General features: G+C 40.8%; 1 protein-coding gene across 5 annotated transcripts in view; it reads left to right on the forward strand.

The window, feature by feature from the left end:
• Window positions 1-16,755, forward strand: part of FNDC3A (fibronectin type III domain containing 3A) — a 171,185-nt gene extending 154,430 nt beyond the window's left edge. For all 5 annotated transcript variants that reach the window (XM_069970013.1, XM_069970012.1, XM_069970016.1 and 2 more), the window contains 12 exons: window positions 197-335; window positions 848-916; window positions 2,758-2,876; window positions 4,408-4,513; window positions 5,128-5,300; window positions 6,059-6,172; window positions 8,357-8,506; window positions 8,618-8,901; window positions 9,456-9,668; window positions 10,704-10,870; window positions 10,983-11,110; window positions 16,017-16,755. In XM_069970013.1, coding sequence (XP_069826114.1) covers window positions 197-335; window positions 848-916; window positions 2,758-2,876; window positions 4,408-4,513; window positions 5,128-5,300; window positions 6,059-6,172; window positions 8,357-8,506; window positions 8,618-8,901; window positions 9,456-9,668; window positions 10,704-10,870; window positions 10,983-11,110; window positions 16,017-16,331 — 1,977 coding nt within the window. In that variant the 3' untranslated portion in view covers window positions 16,332-16,755. The remainder of the gene's footprint in view (window positions 1-196; window positions 336-847; window positions 917-2,757; window positions 2,877-4,407; window positions 4,514-5,127; window positions 5,301-6,058; window positions 6,173-8,356; window positions 8,507-8,617; window positions 8,902-9,455; window positions 9,669-10,703; window positions 10,871-10,982; window positions 11,111-16,016) is intronic.
• The last annotated feature ends 2,623 nt before the right edge of the window (window positions 16,756-19,378 follow it).

Raw genomic sequence — 19,378 nt, forward strand, 5'->3', positions numbered from 1 at the left:
TTAAGGAGTGCTGCACTAAAGACTTTGTTTTGTGTATGTATGTATATGTATATATATATATATATATATATATATATACATATTATTTGTTTGTTGTTGCATTTACTATTGCCCTGTATTTTATTGCTATAGTGTTATGTTACAACTAGATTGAAAGTTTTGTCTTCTGATTTTCAATCTGAAACCCCAATTTTAGGTTATTGCATATAACTCAGAAGGGAAGAGCGGTCCAAGTGAGGTGGTGGAATTTGTGACTCTTCCAGACAGGCCAGGTGCACCCTCAAAGCCTTCTATTAAAGGAAAAGTCCATGCTCAGAACTTCCGTGTTGCTTGGGGTAAGTGCTACTTATTTCATCTGTGCTAGATTGCTATAGTATGGAACACCTACACAGAAATCTATTTTGCAGGTATTAGTAAATAAAAGAACATTAAAAAACAATAATGCATTTTAATCTCATTGTCTGTTCATTTTTAGATAGTAGTACGTTATAGTGAATGTTTTTGCACAAAATTTATAGATCTTGCTTTAAAACATGATGCCAGTAGACAGTAGGCCATTAGTTTCTTCTTCAGGTGTTAGATTTAGACATTAGAGGGGGCATTTATATAAGAACAGCGTAGTCATACCCCCCTATGATTCTACCTGTAGTTACTGTAGGATATTGCAGCTTAATAGTTCAGTGTATTATACTATGCACCTCAAGGCTGTGAGTACCCAATAAAATATTCAGGCCCCTGTAAGAACTCTAATGTACTAGAAGAGAAATGTAAAACATTGTTCACAACTGACCTGAAACGTCCGTGCTTTTCAGAGATAAGTAAATTGATTATATTTCTTTCTGTTTAGATCCACCAAAGGATAACGGAGGAGCAACAATTACTAAATACATAGTGGAAATATCCGAAGAGCAAAACGGTAATTATCTCCTAATATCTATGTAATGATGTTTGCTATGGTGTCTGCACAGCTCTGGAGTAAGACTCTCTTGACCATAATGATAACCGCTGAACAGCAACGTCACAAAGAAAATCATTGCCATGTGGCAGAGAGAGGTAATCTCCTGTGTGACTTAAAATCCTCATGATATCATTGTTTTCCAGGAATAAAAATAACTTACATTTTGAAAGCACATATAAAAAGTCACATAAAGGAACTGCAGTGTACCTGTCCCATTATCTAAAGTAGTGAGTTGAAAGTGTGGTTCCCTGGGCTTGGTCAGGGGATCCCCAGAAGTCTGCAAGAGCTGTCATTTTTACACCAAGTGTCAGCAAATAGATGCTTACTAAGGATACAAGCTAAGCAATCTCTAGTCACACATTGCAGCAGGTTATGACTGTAATTGGTGACCACAGGTTTACCTTTTTCTTTGCCGAGCTTCTCTGAGATAGAAATGGGGGAAGTGGCTATTTGAGAGTAAAAAAAACATATCAGTGGTTAAGAATCACTGGTGTAAACTGATTACTATTTAAATGAGTTGTTCAGGGAAAGAAAATTATATATGGGTGGGTGGTGGGGTTGCTATAAAAATAAAAATATAAAAAGGATATAAAAGGATTCCCTGATCACCTGCAGCTGCCCCTCCACCGCTTCAGGTCACTATATTTTGCTTGTTTCAGTGAAGTGTCCTCCCCGCAAGAACTGATTGGCTGAGGTGAGATACCACTGTGATCAGTGACTGGCTGGGCTGAGCAGTTCATGTGGGGATGATACAAGGTGATGAGCAGTGAACCACAGCATCAGAGTCACAGCTGTGGAGATCAGGGCAGGTAAGTATGGCTTTTTTTATTTTAATGTGTATTCAGATATCTTTACTATCTGCCAATGTCATGTTACTTAAAAGAAAGGTTTAGCATGTTGGACTTTGTCATGCCGATTCTTTGTTCCTATGGAAAAGGAGTCTTACAGCAGCTTATTCCCTGGTCCTTATTGAAAATACATGCATACAGTACATTTATATGAGGAATCGGGAAACAGCCCTACTCTTAATTAATCTACTCTTACTCTAAATTCCATAATTTGTGTGTGGTTTTGCAGTTCAGCTCCATTTAAGTGAATGGAACTGAATTATAATAACACACACAACCTGAGGAAAGGGGGGGGGGGTTTGCTGTTTTTGCAAGAAAGTAGCTGTGATCTTTGAAATCCTGGATAACCTCTCTGACTGTATCGGGGGCCTTTAGTTTGCTTGGGGTTCTGAGAAAGAGAGAGCGTTCACTGTATTATGTGCCATGCTTCTTCACAGAGGCTTATTTATGAACATGTGATGATGTGTACCATTGGCTGTTGCAGCATTTTTTATGTGTACGCAGAGTTAGTATTAATAATGATAAAACCTTGATAGACTGTTCCTTTATCTGTGTGTACTCCAGCATGATGTTCCTTATTTGTATAACCATCCGGCTTTTGTTTCTACATTCTGTAATTACAATATGGCTCTTCCCCTGTCTGTTGTCACGTGACGTCTGTTCATCTGAAGCTATTCAATCCGCCATCCACCTGATAACCATATATTTGTGGCAGATTGTCTTTGTTAATCCATGTGTACAGTACACATTATGTGAGATTTCTCATCTGCCGCTCTATCAGCGCTGATCAATGAGCTTACGCTTATGAGTTTATTAAATTGATTCTAGGAAGCTTTGATGTTTTGTTGTGCTTTGGTTTATCTCAGAATCGTAGCTTTGGCGGTTCCAGGAAACCAGCCCTAGATATTGTTAAAACAGCGGCTTGCGTTTGACACCAATGTAATCTTTCAGGAAGCAATTGGGACATTGCATACTCCGGGCCCGCGAGGGAACATGTGTGTGACCACCTGAGCCCTGGCTGCACCTATAGGATCCATGCTTTCTGTGTCAGTGAAGGTGGACAAAGCTTGGTATGGATTTCAGAATTTTCTTTATTTGCTTTGTTCATAACAATGATACAGATACACTTCATTCACTATTTTTTGTTACAGATGCTCTAGGTTCTTTGTGTTAAAGCAATGGCCTTCTTTATGGTCAACCAAAGACTTTGCTTTGTCACAGGCACAGCCACAGCACAAAATGTATAGTGTTATATATAATGCGGAGTATGTGTGGACCTGTACCAAGTATAACACAATGTGCCTGTTTAGCACTGAGGGGGTTATTATCTGGCAAAAGCGGCTCAGATGGGAGCAGATTGCAAATGCACTGCTCACACCAGAGTGGGTGGCGGAGTAGGTGCGGCCTCTGCATACTCCGCATTTACCTTTATTTTGGGGGAAAGTAAGTGAAATCTACAAAACACAACAATCACTGACCTCAGGGAGATCAGCAGAAAAATCCAATGAAGGACTCTTTCAAGAGTCTTCGTTGATACATTGCCCCCTGAAAAATGCAAAAACAAGGTCCATGGAGCCTCAGTTACGAGTCTTAAAACATGGGAATAGTCAGAAATCCCTCCTGGGAAGGAAACCCATTGCCAAGGGGTGCCTCCCAGTGGGGAGATCACCAAAGTGAAATCTATGCCAGCTCTGGACTGGCATAAATAAATCTTGTGAGCCTGCACTGACAGGGGGATTTTTGAGACATACGCAGGAGATTTTGGTTTTTATGAATCCACCCTCTCGCCAGTTTGTTATGTGGTGCTTACGAAAAGGCAAGCAGTCTTATTTCTACCATTTGGATGGCATTGTCATTGCTTCTTATGCCAGAAGCTGTTCCCTTATTCACAGAACTGGAGAAAAATAGCTAATTATTTGGTTTCCAGCTGCTTAACCCCCACCAGTTAGCTAGTTATCTACTATCCTGTGGATCAGGAGAATGGAGGTCAGTTGTCCCCTGAGTGAGTGTAGTTGCAGGTACATGTTCAGTCACTCATCCATTCATTCACCATGGGGCTTACAAACATTGCCGAGTTCTGTGATGGGTAGGGGTCCCAGCGACTGACCCACACCAATCAACTAGTATCCCCTGTCCTGTGAGATAACCCCTTTAAGTGTAAGTTGCTACAATATTTGTATGTTGTATCCCTGCAGATTCTTTTCAGTAGGGATAAAGTTCTGGCTGCAGACCCCAAGTGTAAGCAAGCAGAATAGTTAGCTTTCCTGTTTACCACAAAAAAAACTTTTTTATTAAATATTTTACAATAAAATCCCACTTGAAGGATGCCAATTTCCAATCATTAGATCCATAATCCTAGTAGACAGTAGAAGTTTTGCCAGTGACAGTAAGTGCTAATGCAAGAACTCCCAAGGGTATTGGCTTGGCACCAACAAAAGCAGCAGAGAAGCATTAATGTCCCCAGGCCAGTTGTTACTTGAAGAATAGATAGCAAAACTGTGTGGCAAACACATTATTTAGTCCACCAGTAGTTTGTGTGGTTTGCAGTACTGCCATAAGTTATTATTTACCAAGTTGTGTTTTTTTGTGTGACATCTCAAGGCTTCAGACATTTTGACAGTACAGACCCCAGCTGTGATACCTGGACCCTGCCAACCGCCAAGACTTCAGGGCAGACCGCGGGCAAGAGAAGTCCAACTACGATGGGGTAATCAATTCCCACCAATGTATATCTTATGTTATTAGGTTATGTGTAGACTTCTATATAAAAAAAAAAATCTTGCCTATATATGATATTTTAGAGAAAGCCTCATAATTCTTTAGTATTTCTGCATGCCCTATAAAATAACAATTCTGGTATATGTTTTCAGAGCACTCTACACACTCTGTTCATGCCCCCTGGTCTTCTGTTAAAAGATTGACAAATGACCCCCCTTTTCCATAGGATGCACCCTACACTCTTTCAGGGACCAGTGGGACACATTTTACTGACAAAACAAATGGAAACACCCAGTTGTCAGTTTAGTCATATGTTTCTAGGAGGAAGAAACAAGGACTGGTATAATGCAGAGTTGTTAGAAAAGGTGTCCCATATTATTAGGTGTACCATATTTTTTTATAAGAAATGCAAGAGAAATCAATATTAAGTTAAAATGACACATCATCCTTAATGTGTGTGCCAAAAAAGGATTTTTAAATGGTTTTTGCCATGTTGGTTCTCTGGTAGTAATAGATCAGATGTCCTGGACTAATATGGTTGGTAAGCTCATGTATGTATTTCTGCCATCATGTGTAGTGCCTTACTCCCTGTTGTATTTGCAGCGCCCCCTTCAGTAGATGGCGGCTCTCCAATCACCTGCTACAGCCTGGAGATGTCAGCTGGTGAAGGTGACCAGAGAGAGGTATACCAAGGAAATGAGGTAGAGCACACAGTTTGTGGTCTTCTTCCAGGAAAAGCTTACAGCTTCAGGATACGTGCAGCAAACAAAGCTGGGGTATGTGTACTTTTGCAATAAACAGACTAAATTAGACTTTCAAGTGTAATTTTTGCATTTGATTCTCATTTTTTTGTGTTAGTGATTGTGGTCAATTTCTTTTGTTAGTGTTATTATTTTATGCTGACTACTTAGGTTTCATCCAATAACTGTGATGGAGAACATAGGTACCCTATATACATATAAACCTCAACTCATATTTGCTGCCAGTAACGACAGTGATGGTCTGCTGCCGCCACCCCGAGTCATAGGTGCAGCGGCAGCAGACCTATAGAAATAACGTGCTCTTACCTCCCCCGCTCCAGCGCTGGGGAGCATGTTATTTTTTTATCCTCCCCCTTCCCAGCACTTCTTAAAAAAATAGCTTTGCTCGGATTTCTTCTTTAATGGAACTGAGCTACAAGGCCACACCCAAAGAAGAGTGGCACTGTTTTCCGGAAGAAAGTGGCCATATTTTTGTAAGCCTAAATAACCCTTTTAAAAAGTGTTGCGTACTTCCAAACATATAGGGAGAGATTTATCAAACATGGTGTAAAGTGAAACTGGCTCAGTTGCCCCTAGCAACCAATCAGATTCCACCTTTCATTCCTCACAGACTTTTTGGAAAATGGAAGGTGGAATCTGAATGGTTGCTAGGGGCAACTGAGCCAGTTTCACTTTACACCATTTTTGATAAATCTCCCTCATGGTGTTTAGGTTGTTGTAAGTTTAATTCTAACAATTTGTCTATAAGACTGTCTTTCGTATTTATTCTTTAGTTCGGACCGTTTTCTGAAAAATGTGAAATCATAACAGCACCAGGACCCCCAGATCAGTGTAAACCACCTCAGATAACCTGCAGATCTGCAACTTGTGCACTTATACATTGGGAGGTAAGAGCATTTATATTAAGTGCAGTCTGAATAGCAGTGCATATGTTTTAGACCAAAACTAACCAATAAAAAAAACTGCTTTACACAACACATTGTGATCTTGACTAAGGGCTCGGCCACACTAGCGTTTTTCTTTGTTTCTAACGGATCCGTCCATATTAATTAAACGGATGAGCATAAACTGATGAGCAGACTGATTCAAACTGATTGCAAAATGTTCATCTTTTTTTAATCGTCCGTTTGTATTTTGTCTTAAAAAAACTGACTTTTGTCTATCAGTTTGCATCCGTTTGCATCAGTCAGCATCCGTTTTTCTATCCGTTTATTTTTCTTCTTTGGTTTCTTGCTGCTTCTGTGCATGCTCAGTGCAAAAACGGATGAAAAAAACGGATGTGAACGGAAATACCTTCCGTTTTAGATCCGTCCTCATTGACTACAATGTAAAAAAAAAACGGAAGTGCACTTTCCGTTCGTGATCCGTTTTTTTAAGCGGAAAGAAAAATACTGCAAACACAATTTTTTTTCTTCCGTTCAAAAAACGGATCTTGAACGGATTGCATGCAATAGGAGCACAATTAGGGCAAACGGAGCACACTAAAATATCATGGGAATCTATGGGGATTTTAACGGATCCGACAGTTTCCGTTTTGCTTACTCCAAAACGGAAAAGGTAGACAGAATGGTGCCGGATGGTCAAACGCTGATGTGAACGTAGCCTTACAGGGATATGAACAAGGGAGAAAAATATCTGCGTCTAGATCTGCAGCTATTTTATTAAAATATTGACTGGTTTATCTGTATGTAAACCAGCAACCTACATGTGTTTTGATACTTGGTGATAGTCGGCTATCACTTCTCACATTTTCAGTTGGGGCGAAATGTATCCTTCTATATTATCACCAAGACTATACTCTAAAACATTGGGATAAGATATAGCCCCTTTTGGCACCTATTTATATCCAAAAGAAGAGATGTGCGAAATAAAAAAAAATGCAGTACAGGCAGGTAGTGGGGGGAACATAATAAGGAATGTATGCATAACCATCCCTATGCCACCACAGTGCTGCATTAAGGCCCTATTCCACGGAACGATTATTGGGCGTATTCGGCCGATAATCGTCCTGTGGAATAGAAGGCAATGATCAGCCGACATCTTTTATGATGGCTGATTGTTGCAGTCGTTTGTTTTTCAACATGTTGAAAAACAAGCTACTGATATAGCAGCTCAGCAGAACAGGAGCGGCGGCAGCAGACCGCCACTATCCTCTATGGGCTGCCCGGACGATCTAGCAATCACCCGGGCCCCCCTAACACCGCCCCCCTCCCCCCCCCCAGACTCGCCCGCTTGCTGCAGCCACGTGAAATGCTGACAGCGCTTGTTTGTTCCACTCAATCGGCCTGTGGAATAGGGCCTTTACTGCTCCTGGACCCCCCGCCGGCATCCTTCTACTCTCCTTCCTGCAATGTGAGGACCCGACTGATGGATTGCTCTTTCAGCCAGCCAGTCACTGGCGTGGGACACCACCGCAGTCACTGACTGGCTAAGTGGTTAATCCATCAGCCGGGTAGGTACTTTCCCCCAAGTATTAACGTAGCAGGAATCAAGGAGAAAACTAGTTCCTCCTGTGGTCAGACAGCTGGTAATGCGGCAGAGCGGGGGAGGGGCTGGTAAGTATACTTTCTTTCTTATGTCCCCTCACCCCTTTATGCACTGTAGTTTTTTTTTTATTTCACTCTACTTCTCCTTTAAACTCTGACTCTACTCATCTTAACAATTTCATCATATATGAATTCCACCATGTTTTTACCCCAAATTGCATATCATATGGGTTTGTCACTAAGTGGTTTGTATGTGCAGCTTTCAGTGTTGCTGTGTACTTTTTATTGGTGTCAGTAATAATAAAAAAAAGCCATGTGAGTCTATAGCTTCCTGATGGGCTCCACTTTAGCTTTCTCACTGCAGCTGCACACTATTAAAAGAGTATGTTAGGAGACTAAAAATAATAATGTTTTTGTGTTATTCTATGTACCATACCATTTTAGACTAACTTTTGGGGGGTTTTGTGCATTTTACATTTTTTGTGTATTTTTTCATGCTTTTTAGTTGGAGTTGAACAAACACAAGTAAACCTTATGGACAAGTGATGTTCCAAGAATAATTAGATATTTTTTTATCTTCCACAGGCCCCCAATAATAATGGTGCTGACATCACTGAGTACCGGGTGGAGTGGGGAGGCATGGAAGGCTGCATGCAAATTTGCTACTGTGGACCTGGTTTTACATATGAGATAAAGGGCCTTTCACCAGCAATTGTCTACTACTGCAGGGTTCAGGCAAGTTCATGTATAGTTACCTGGTTATTTTTCTTTAGACCACTACCAAAGTCTGTCCTGGCACCGCTACCATGATTTATATTTTTCTATGATTTATTCTCATGATTGCAGGCTGTGAATGTTGCTGGCACAGGCCTTTTCAGTGAGGTAGTCGCATGTTTGACTCCTGCTTCTGTACCGGCAGCCGTGACAAACCTCTGGGGAATGAAGGAAGAGGAAATAGAGAGCTCGCATTATTCTCCCTCCAACTGCCTTGCTATACAGTGGGAGAAGCCGTGTGACCATGGCTCCGAGATTACTGGCTACAGTATAGACTACGGAGACAAGCAGACCATCACCGTAGGAAAGTCATCAAGCTACATTATTGAACAGTTACAGCCAGACACCACATACAGGTAGCTAGCAAATTGCATTCTACAATAGTTATTTCCTGATCCCTTGTTCTCATGCAAACCTTGTCAAAGTATGCCATAAATATACTCCATAGCCTACACACTACACACTACATGTGACCATTTATTCTTATTAAGCCCAGATAGATCACATCAACCTCACAACAACTGTCCCAAAGAAACCCCTTTATAAGGCAGCTATCGGTTACCCCATACGAAGGGAAAAATTACTTCCCAAGTTCAAATACAGCAATGAGAAAAAAAACCTGGATCATTGTCCTACCTCCAGAAATCTGGTATCCAGGCCCCAACATCATGTGGCTGAGAATCCCATAGTCCCACTGCTCTTACAGTAAGGAAGGTGAAACCTTTTATTCTCTAGACGTAGAAGATGCCCCTATGGTTACAGGCCAAGTTTAAAATGTAGAAAGATCTATGTGGTTTGAGCTCATGTGCTAGATACAGCCCATTTGCAATGGTAATAGTGTAATTTATTAGAAATTCTATTTCTCATAATTGCCAGTCTTCTAATGACACGTTTGTTTGCTACTTCCTAGAATACGGGTTCAAGCCCTGAACAGTCTGGGAGCAGGTCCTTTCAGCCATTCTGTAAAATTGAAAACCAAACCCCTTCCCCCAGAGCCCCCGCGTCTGGAATGTGCTGTGTATAGTCACCAGAGCCTTAAGCTGAAGTGGGGAGAAGGTACGTCCAAAGCTCTCCCAACAGACTCCATCCAGTATCACCTTCAGATGGAGGACAGAAGTGTAAGGTAAGGAGATACCTGTTGTGCTTTCATGTGTGCTGATATATTCTTGCTACTATAAAAAAAAAACTGTGACAGATATGATTTTTATGATTATTGTAGCAAAATGCATTAGATGTATTTCATACTTTAGTGTTTATACTAGACACCCTTAAAGCCAGCGATCTATATTACCAGAAACACTTGTCAGTATCTTTAGAAGGAATCAGCCCAATTAAATATCTGATATCCTGTTCCCCCCAAAAAATAAAAGGGGCATGGCAGCACACATCTGTATATAGGAGTGGTTACAACTGGTGTTTCTCTATGGATGGAGTGGTCACTTAAAGTGTCATAACTTTCAAAATCTAAATCAAGAGTAGATGTGATATAAAGGTTTTTTTTTTTAGTTATCATGCTTTAAAACAAAGCTGAACTTATCAGAAATTCAGGTTCAATCTGCTGAAGCTTTGACTGTCTTCTTTGTGAGCGGGCAGATGACCTGGGAAACATGGGACTTCCTGTGTTTAGACTCTTTGGAAAAAAAAAGAGTCTAAACACAGGAAGTGCTGCGTTTTCTATGATAACTTAAAAAAAAATTATTAATGTAAATTGCAACTATATCACATCTCGTGTTAATTTAGATTTTGAAAGTTATAACAGGGGCACTTTAAAGGTCTGCTGCTACAGGTGTGCCACATCCAGCTACAGGAGATGGCTCAGAGTAGAGATGAGTGAACTTACAGTAAGTTCGAGTTCGCTTAAAACCAAATGCTCAGTATTTGAATCCTGCTGCCTAGAGAAGATGGATGCAGCCCTAGGCCTGCCTGGAAACATGTATGCAGCCATAGACTGTCCCAGTGCTGTTATGAGTAGTTTCCATACCAGCATCAGGAGCATGTGCGTTCAGATCAGCAGAGTGCCCAGGGTGCTGCTGGCTTGAACATTTGGACTTGATTCTGCTCTGTGTCTTCCACTGATGGACATTTATTTTTTATTTGTGCTAAATGCTACCATTTGTGTTTACGAATGTTATGAATTTTCCCTTTTACTTCTCCTCAGGTTTATATCCTTATACAGAGGACCATGTCATACATATAAGGTGCAAAGGTTAAATGAGTCCACCTCATACAAATTTCGCATTCAGGCTTGTAATGAAGCTGGAGAGGGACCCTTCTCCCCTGAATATGTTTTCACAACCCCTAAATCCCTCCCTCCTGCACTGAAAGGTAAGTGGGGCTGTTTATTTATCTACGTGCATGTCACAAAAGACTGTTCATTCATTTTTTTTCTTACTAAAAAACCATTGCTCCTTTTTTTCTGCATATGTTTACTTACTAGCACCAAGGATAGACCGAATAAATGATCACACGTGCGAAGTCATCTGGGAGTCCCTGTCTCCAATGAAGGGAGATCCAATCATCTACGTTCTACAGATTATGGTTGGAAAAGACTCTGATTTTAAACAGGTATTCCACTTCTTGGTTACAGACATATAATGATTTTAAAGGGGTATACCCACAGCTACCCCTTCTTTACTACCCCTGCTTTACTTATCTTCATGAGAACGGAAACCCTTATAAACTAGCTGAACCCCTAGCATACCCTCTCACCAAGTGCACCCGGTAATCCCTCAGGCTGTATATTCTTAACATGTTGGCGGCAGACTATCTCACCTCTACTGCAGTCACGGTTTCTCATGTTTTAAAACAATACCTTCAGGGTTTTCCTTAGGAACCCCAATTACTATATTCTTGTTTGATTATTTTATCCCCCTGCACAGGCTTTCTTTACCCAGTTGTCTTTTTGCTACTGAACTGATAATCAATAAAACAGATTTCGCATTAAAGGGGTATACCCATTTGGGGCATACCAACAGGATATGCCTTAAGTGTCCCTCTAGGACTCACATCTGTATTCAGATCGAGGGCTCCCCGGCTTCCTCCAGCCCGTTCACAGCTGCCGAAGGTGATCGGCAACCAAAAAACAGCCAAGGAATTGTTTCTAACACACCTGCCTTGTCGAGTTAAGCCAATGTGCCCAAATTTGAAGTTGTTTCTGGAGTTTTCACAGTGAAGATTTATTAGATTTGCATAGGGCAATAACTAATGTTAGTAATTTATTGGCCAAGGTGTAGAACTTGATCACTTTTTAATCATTTGATCATTCTGCAGTCAATACAAATGACAAACTGGTGTAAAGTAGAATTGTCTTAGTTTCCCCTAGCAACCAATCAGATACCACCTTTCATTTTTCAAAGCATCTGTGAGGAATGAAAGGTGGAAACTGATTGGTTGCTAGGGGCAACTAAGACAATTCTCCTTTACACCAGCTTGATAAATCTTCCCCAAAGTGTTTTTAAATATTTGATAATTATTAAAAAGTAAAAACTAAAATCAGTGACATAAGTATTCAGACTCTTTACGCTTAGTTGAAGCACCTTTGGCAGTCATTACTCATTACTATGTTGTTACATTCAGCTTTACCCAAGTCCTGACCAGTCGCCCTATCCTAGCTGCTGAAAAACACCCCCATAGCATTACACTGCCACAGCTTCACTGGAGGCAGGGCCGTATTTACATCTCAAGCCACTCCACGCAATCGGACTGAATACATCCCAAAGCTTTGGCTGTCCAGGCATATTGGGGATTGTAGTTGTTAAATAGCTGGAGGGCCAAAGTTTGACGCCCATGTTCTATGCCAACATTCTATGTTAACATTTCAAGCCTATATTCTAAGCATTCTACATTCTGTGCCACCATTATTATGCCAACTGTGTAATACTTAGCCTAGGTTCTATGCCCAAATCCTATGTCAACATTCTTTGCCAACATTCTAAGCCTACCTACTATGCCAATATTCTAAGCCTAGATTCTGTGTCAACATTCTAAGCCTACATTCTATGTCAACATTGTAAACCTATATTCTCTGCCAACATTTCATACCAACATTCTATGCCAATATTTCATACCAACATTCTATGCCAACATTTCTTGTCAATATTCTATAACAACATTCTATTCATACATTCTGTGCAGGGCCATATTTACAGCTTGTGCTCCCCTAGGCACTAAGAGTGATTCAACAAACATCAGAATTTTTTTCATGTAGATTTGCAGCAACAAACACGAGTTACATTTACTATGGATCTCACCCCATACGAAGAAAGTAGTAAAGTCAATTATAATTCCACAACATTATGAGTGGCTGCAAATCTGTAGGTTAAAGGGGTTACAGGCATTCCACGTCCGTGCTCTGTCCAGAACACCGAATGTGTGAATGCGGCCTTCATCTTCCTTGTTGATGTTGTCTGCAGTCTCCTCTTATTTGAAGCAGATTGTTATTTAGAACACATCTGTAAGGGTCCTTTTACACACAGAGATTATCTGGCTTTGGTTTCAGTTTTCTGTCAGATAATCTGTGCGTGTAAAAGGACCCTTAGTCTGAGCTGTATAGCGGCCGCGAGCGGTCTCTTACTAGCCTATACATGACTTAACATGAGAGAAACATCTTTACTCAAAAGAAAATCTGATAAAGTTAAAGTACAAAGTAAGATACAAATGAGTATTGGCTTCCTCTCAGGAGATCAATGCTGATGTATTTATTTGGCTTTTAATACAAGGTTTTGTTCTTTGGTACATGATAATACTTCACCTACAATTGGCTCATCCTTTTGTGGTCTGCGCATACATTTGTTGTTGTAATTCATTTTAATGCATTACCAAACTTTTATGTCCGACGCAAGAAAGAAAACTGTCAAAGGCAAATATAGATTTTTCATGTTATTGAATTACATTTATAAAAATATAACGCTGCAAAGTATATTAATTTAGCAAAGCAAACAGGGCTGTATTAAATTAACTAATAAGACTTCCTGCACAACTAATCCTATTAATACGTGCTTGGCTAACCAATTTACTGAGGACATGGAGTATACAGATACAGAAAACTTCAGGGGCTTTGAAACCATTCTTTATAGTTCTTAAGTTACGATGCATAAAGGGTAAAGGTGTGGGCATACACCTTCAATAGCTGTCTTTCAGATGACCGTTACCTCTACTGTAGTCCCTATTCACATGAAGATTTGGTACGGCTGATTGTTCCTGTATTCTCAATGGAGTTGCAGCAAGACAGCTCTGGCGGCAAATTATCTGTCCGAGAACAAAGTCCGGTAGTGATTTTCCATCCGGCCTGACCCCATCTCCACTGACATCATCTGTCAGTGGAGTCTCGGGAGAGCCCCATAGTGATCCAAACCCAATGACACAGAGCATTGTCCTGATAAAAATTGACACTGTGGTTGGGAGAAACCACCTAAAGATATGGGTGCGGATGACCAGTAAACAGGTCTCCATAGCATTAACCTTTGATGGATTGTGGTATGATAACTAGAGGTAAGTGAACCGGGTTCGAGTCCATCCGAACCCGATCGGCATTTGATTAGCGGGGGCTGCTGAAGTTGGATAAAGCTCTAAGGTTGTCTGGAAAACATGGATACAGCCAATGACTATATCCATGTTTTCCACATAGCCTTAGGGCTTCAGCACTCACCGCTAATCAAATACCGAAAGTTCGGGTTTGGATGGACTCGAGCATGCTCGAGGTTCGCTCATCTCTAATGATAACGAGTGGTCCTAGGGTATTCCTGAAAAACATTCCCCAGACCATGACACTGCAAGCACTGGACTGATGAACCCCCAGCGGTTCATCCACTGGATACAGCAGCTTCATGCTGTTTATGTCAGATGTCCAGCCACCCAATTGATACAGCAGGAAACAGGACTTATCCCTCCAGAGTTCCTTCTGCCATGGATCCAAGGTCTGTGGATGTCTTACTTGTGTCTTGGCTTGTGGCAGGTATTGTTCACTATGATGCTAGTTGTCGGGAGGCACCTTTGTTGGTCTTAAGCTATTAAGTCCAGTTGACGCAAGGCATGATGCATGATTAATGTGTAAATTTGTCTTATGTCCAGATTGTATTACTGCTGGTCCACTTGGTACTTTGTTGCTGATAAACATGTCACCTAGCACTTGCCAACCAACGTGGTCAGCCACTGTGTGATTCTCTGTTGGATGTCTGTCCAATATGTAAGTCTATGGAAGCAGCAGAGGTGCATGGAGAGGATGAACATAATGTCTCCTAGGGGTCGAATTACCAAGTCAATAGACAGATAACCCAACCCCCAGAAAGGAGATCCCATGTCCTGTGACTACAAATGGAAGAAGAGAGAGCTGAGCGTGGTCAGAGTGGACCCAGAGTAGAGGATTTTATACTTCTAGAGCAGATAAGAATGAGAAAAACAGGGAAAGGGTACAAGATAGGTTATACATGTATATTTGACATAGGGTGGTATTGGGAAGGGGGATTGTTTCGAATATTGTTTTTGTTACCCGGATAACCCCTTTAATATTAGCTGATCCCTGGGAACCCAGCTGCAGAGACTCTTTGTGATCAGCTATAATCTGCTGAGGAACCTTTTAGCAAGTATTTACTTTTATCCTAACACAGCAACTAAAGCATTACATGGTGCCTACTGAGATCAATAGGCACTCCATTTAAGCAAACAGCATGGATTGGCAGTGACTTTTAGATGGGGAGACGTTCTTTGTTGCTTAAGTTCAATATTTGAAGTCCCAAATGACACATACTTTTTATTCAGGTTTTTTTGTATTGTTTGTTTTTGTATTTTTCTAAGATGAAACACGAAGCATCTTAATTAAAAATCCCCTATTGTTTTGTGTCTATAGTTTCTATAGAGACACATCTTCTGCCCCTTCATACTGCTTATCATTTTATCTCATACTTCTTGTACCATTTCATATTGAAGTCCGTAAGAAGTAAGGAAAATATAAAAATAGAGAATGATTAAAGGATCAGACCACAAGGTTTTTTTGTAGTCTGTTAACATGCCAACACACAGCTCTGCATAGGAGCTGCTGACACAAAACAACAAGTGATGACTATTTGCATAGTTGGTTTATTTTTCATTGACATTTACTAAAACCTTAAAGTGTACCTGTCTGCATGTCCGCTGACCCAACTGGCAGTGAATTTCTCTCAGCGTCTAGAAGTTAGGGTATCCATGGCTACTAATATGCGTGGCCGTAATGCCCGCGACTCCCATGGATACCCGAACTTCCGGCTGATAAGAGGAATTCACTGCTGACGGACACACTTTAAAAAAAGTAGCATAGTTGGACTTTGCATTCATGTATACAGTATATTAATTATTAAAATGATTAGCTAATATAATGGCATGCATAATTTCATATGAACTTTAGTTAAGAACACTATTAAAAGACTGTTCTAAGTATTTGACTGTTGAAATGCAAAGTAATTGACCTGGTAATAATTGATCCTATTTCTTCCTCCAGGCATATAAGGGACCCAATACGTCACACAGATACTCTGCCCTCCATTTGAACTGTGAATACCGATTCCGCGTATGTGCCATTCGCCAGTGCCAAGACGCTGCCGGACCTCAGGATTTGACTGGTCCTTACAGTGCCACAGTCCTTTTCATCTCACACAGGAACGAATCTCAAAGCAACACCAGCAAAGACATTACTGAACCCACAAGGACAACAAGGACGCTGAGTGACGAGCAGTGCGCTGCCGTCATCCTTGTGCTGTTTGCTACATTCTCCATCCTGATTGCCTTCATCATCCAATACTTTGTCATAAAGTGAAGGAAACCCATTTAGCTTTATCCTGATCCCTATACTTTATTTTTTTACTTTACATCTTCTAAAGAAAAACATACATTTTGTTTTCCAAATTATCTCGCTTTTAAAGAATACATGGTGGCATGTAGTACAACATCAGGACTACTGTAGCATGTCATGTTGTCACTTCTGTCAGCCACAAAAGCTTCTACCATTATATGGTCCTGAGTACTGAAGGCACAAGCCAGACAGACCTCCACTCGTATGCCACCCAGTGTGATGTTTACACACGTCCAACGCTCCTCAGTTCTTTCATGGTTAAAAGATTGACCTTGTGCAAGGATGACAGAGATTTATTTAAGGGTCACCTTAAGTGCTGCAAAAAATTACATTGTTAAAAAAAGTGGGGGTGTTCTTCTCATTGTACTTCTACCTCCTCTGTGTCTTAACTCTATATACGGTAATTTCAACTCAGGCAGTAAATATAACTGGAATTTGTAGAATAGTATATAATCCATAAATAAGAGAATAAGAAGGTATTTATTATAGATTGTACAGATGGCACAACCGGTTTAATATACGTAATGCGGCTCGATCAGAAGACTTATGCCTTGTAGAGATGTGATGGGAATTGTCCTTTTTGAGGCTAAGCAGGTTTACATTAACTTGCTTCTAGTGTGAGACACCAGCCCTTTATCTAAAGTGGATGAAGCACTTTTATTTGGGCAAAACGTGTAGAGAGGATGATTTCTGCTGATCAGAGCAAGTCTTCCCTCTTATGGCTGGCTGATGGCTTAATTAGATACTGCATGGGATAGCATAACCTTGTCCATGGTGGCAACTAATAAGATACATACACTATTTCTTGTATCCGCTAACAGGATGAAAGATAAAAAGGAGGAAGCATTTTCTCGTCTTTTCTGGTATACAACTTAAGGCCCTATTACACGAAGTGATTATCGACAGATATCAGCCGTTACAGCTGATAATCATCTTGTTTAATAGAAGACAGCGATCAGCCGACGTAAACGATGTCGGCTGATCGTTGTCTGTCGTTGTCTTTCAATATGTTGAAAGACAAACAACTATATAGCAGTGATCTACTTCCATCGCTCTGAGGAATAGGATCGGCAGCAGCAGACCACCGCTATCTTCTATGGGCTGCCCGGGGCTTTACTGAGCTGCTAAGTAGATGATTACTCTTATCCGCTCACCTTCTTCATCTCAGTGCTTGGAGGGCATCTCCAGTGGGTTGATTTACTGCTGCCAAACTAAAACATCAACCAGATGACAGAGCAGATCTGCCATTAATGTCATTTGTAATGTTAAGTCCACTTTAGCATCTAAGCATTGCAGGATATGCAAGTACCAATCGGTAGTGAGATGCATGAAAAAAAGCCTCTTCACCATGAACTAGTTTTCAAACATGTATAGGTTAGCACACTGAATAGTGGGTGTAAGAGTCAAATCCATCTATGAGTAAGGAATGTAGATTACCAAGGTGAAAAGGGGGCTTCAAATCAGGCTAAAACCTGTTCCTATAGGGACCTTCAGCAGTTATCTGGATTAGGAAAATAAAATAATCTATCATTGACAAAGTATGTCAAATGACATATAATACGTTGGTGAATTTTAAATCTGTATTTATGCATAATGTGTCGGTAAACTTGAACCTCCGCCCCTTCACAGATTCGGCATAGAGCAATGCAGTTCACGCTGGACTGTCAAGTTACCAAAGCAACCCAACACTTTCTATACATGTGTCCTATTAAAGAGGTTGTGTGGGGAGCAGAAGATTCAATCCTTTCCCATACATAGGACTTACACCTGTGTCCTCCTCTCTTGGAAGGTATGCTTCTGAGACTTGGAAAGAAAGGAACTAAGCAGTGGGGTGCAGAAGGCTTCAGAAACCCCATGAAATCCCTTTAATTAGAAACTGGCTCATGTACAGGACTTACGTAGAGTTGTACAGTTGCCTTAGCAGGTGGGAGTTCAACTTTACAGGTTCTCTATGAGGGCCTTTAACATGGGGAGATTATTTGCCAAACAAGTAAATTATTTTCTTGTGTTAAACACCCCAGAGATCGGCCAGTGAAGGAGCAAATGTTCATACATTGGCTGATTGCTGGGATTTTGAGTTGCTCTAAACATGTTTTTTAGTTGCCAGCACATCTTCTTAAGTAAATGGGGAACACGCTGCTGATCATATTGTAAGTGAACGGTTGCCTGTTCCTTTGCATGGCCCTTCAGTGTAATTGTCCGTATAAGGGCTCTTAAGTGCCAATCTATCAGTGCTTACGCTCTGTAGTGGTCTATGAGGAGCCATAGTCTGTTACTACATGAATAGTTATAAAAATTAATTTTATTTACTTGTTTCAGTGACTGATGAAGGTCCAAATAGAGTTAAAATAAGCTTCAGCGTCCTACGGTTGCCTTACCAGTCTATCCCAACTTGCCTGCAGTTTCCCACTGGTTGGAATAGCTGGTATTATCTGTACCCTAAACTGTACTTTAAATCACGTTTTACCTTCATAGATAAAGTTCTGACATGAAGCACCTTTACCTTGTGGCTGATAATTCCTATCATGTAGTGTATGTACAGATGCTTCTGACTGGTTGTCTATTTAGTTATGCTAGTGCTTACAGTTCTCTGTGGAGTCAGAGAGATGGCACCTGTCCATGGAGAGCCCAAATAATATCCTCCCACCATGGAGGAGATCAGCCTTGTTGTAATCAGCAGAAAGATCCAACTACATTTGCTTCTGTCCCGTTTGACCACAGGGAACCTATGGCACTTCATTTTCTAGACTCCATGGAGGGCTCGAGGGTTAACACTTCAGATTACTCTTCGGAAATTCAGGTATGTATTGGCACTTTTAGCTAACTAGTATCTAGGTTGATGGGCTACCACTAGTCTTACCGCTGTTGTGTTCTTGTGGCTACCCTCTTCACATCTGTGCTTCATCTCTAGTGTAGCCATCTTTGGTTTCCTTATCCCTTTTTGTTACCTCTCTCACCAAAATCTAAAGGCAAAATGTTGTAATTTGCACCAGAAACCTTTTTTAAGCTGC

The sequence above is a fragment of the Dendropsophus ebraccatus genome, chromosome 5 (genome assembly GCF_027789765.1).
Source record: "Dendropsophus ebraccatus isolate aDenEbr1 chromosome 5, aDenEbr1.pat, whole genome shotgun sequence".
NCBI classification, from domain to species: domain Eukaryota; kingdom Metazoa; phylum Chordata; class Amphibia; order Anura; family Hylidae; genus Dendropsophus; species Dendropsophus ebraccatus.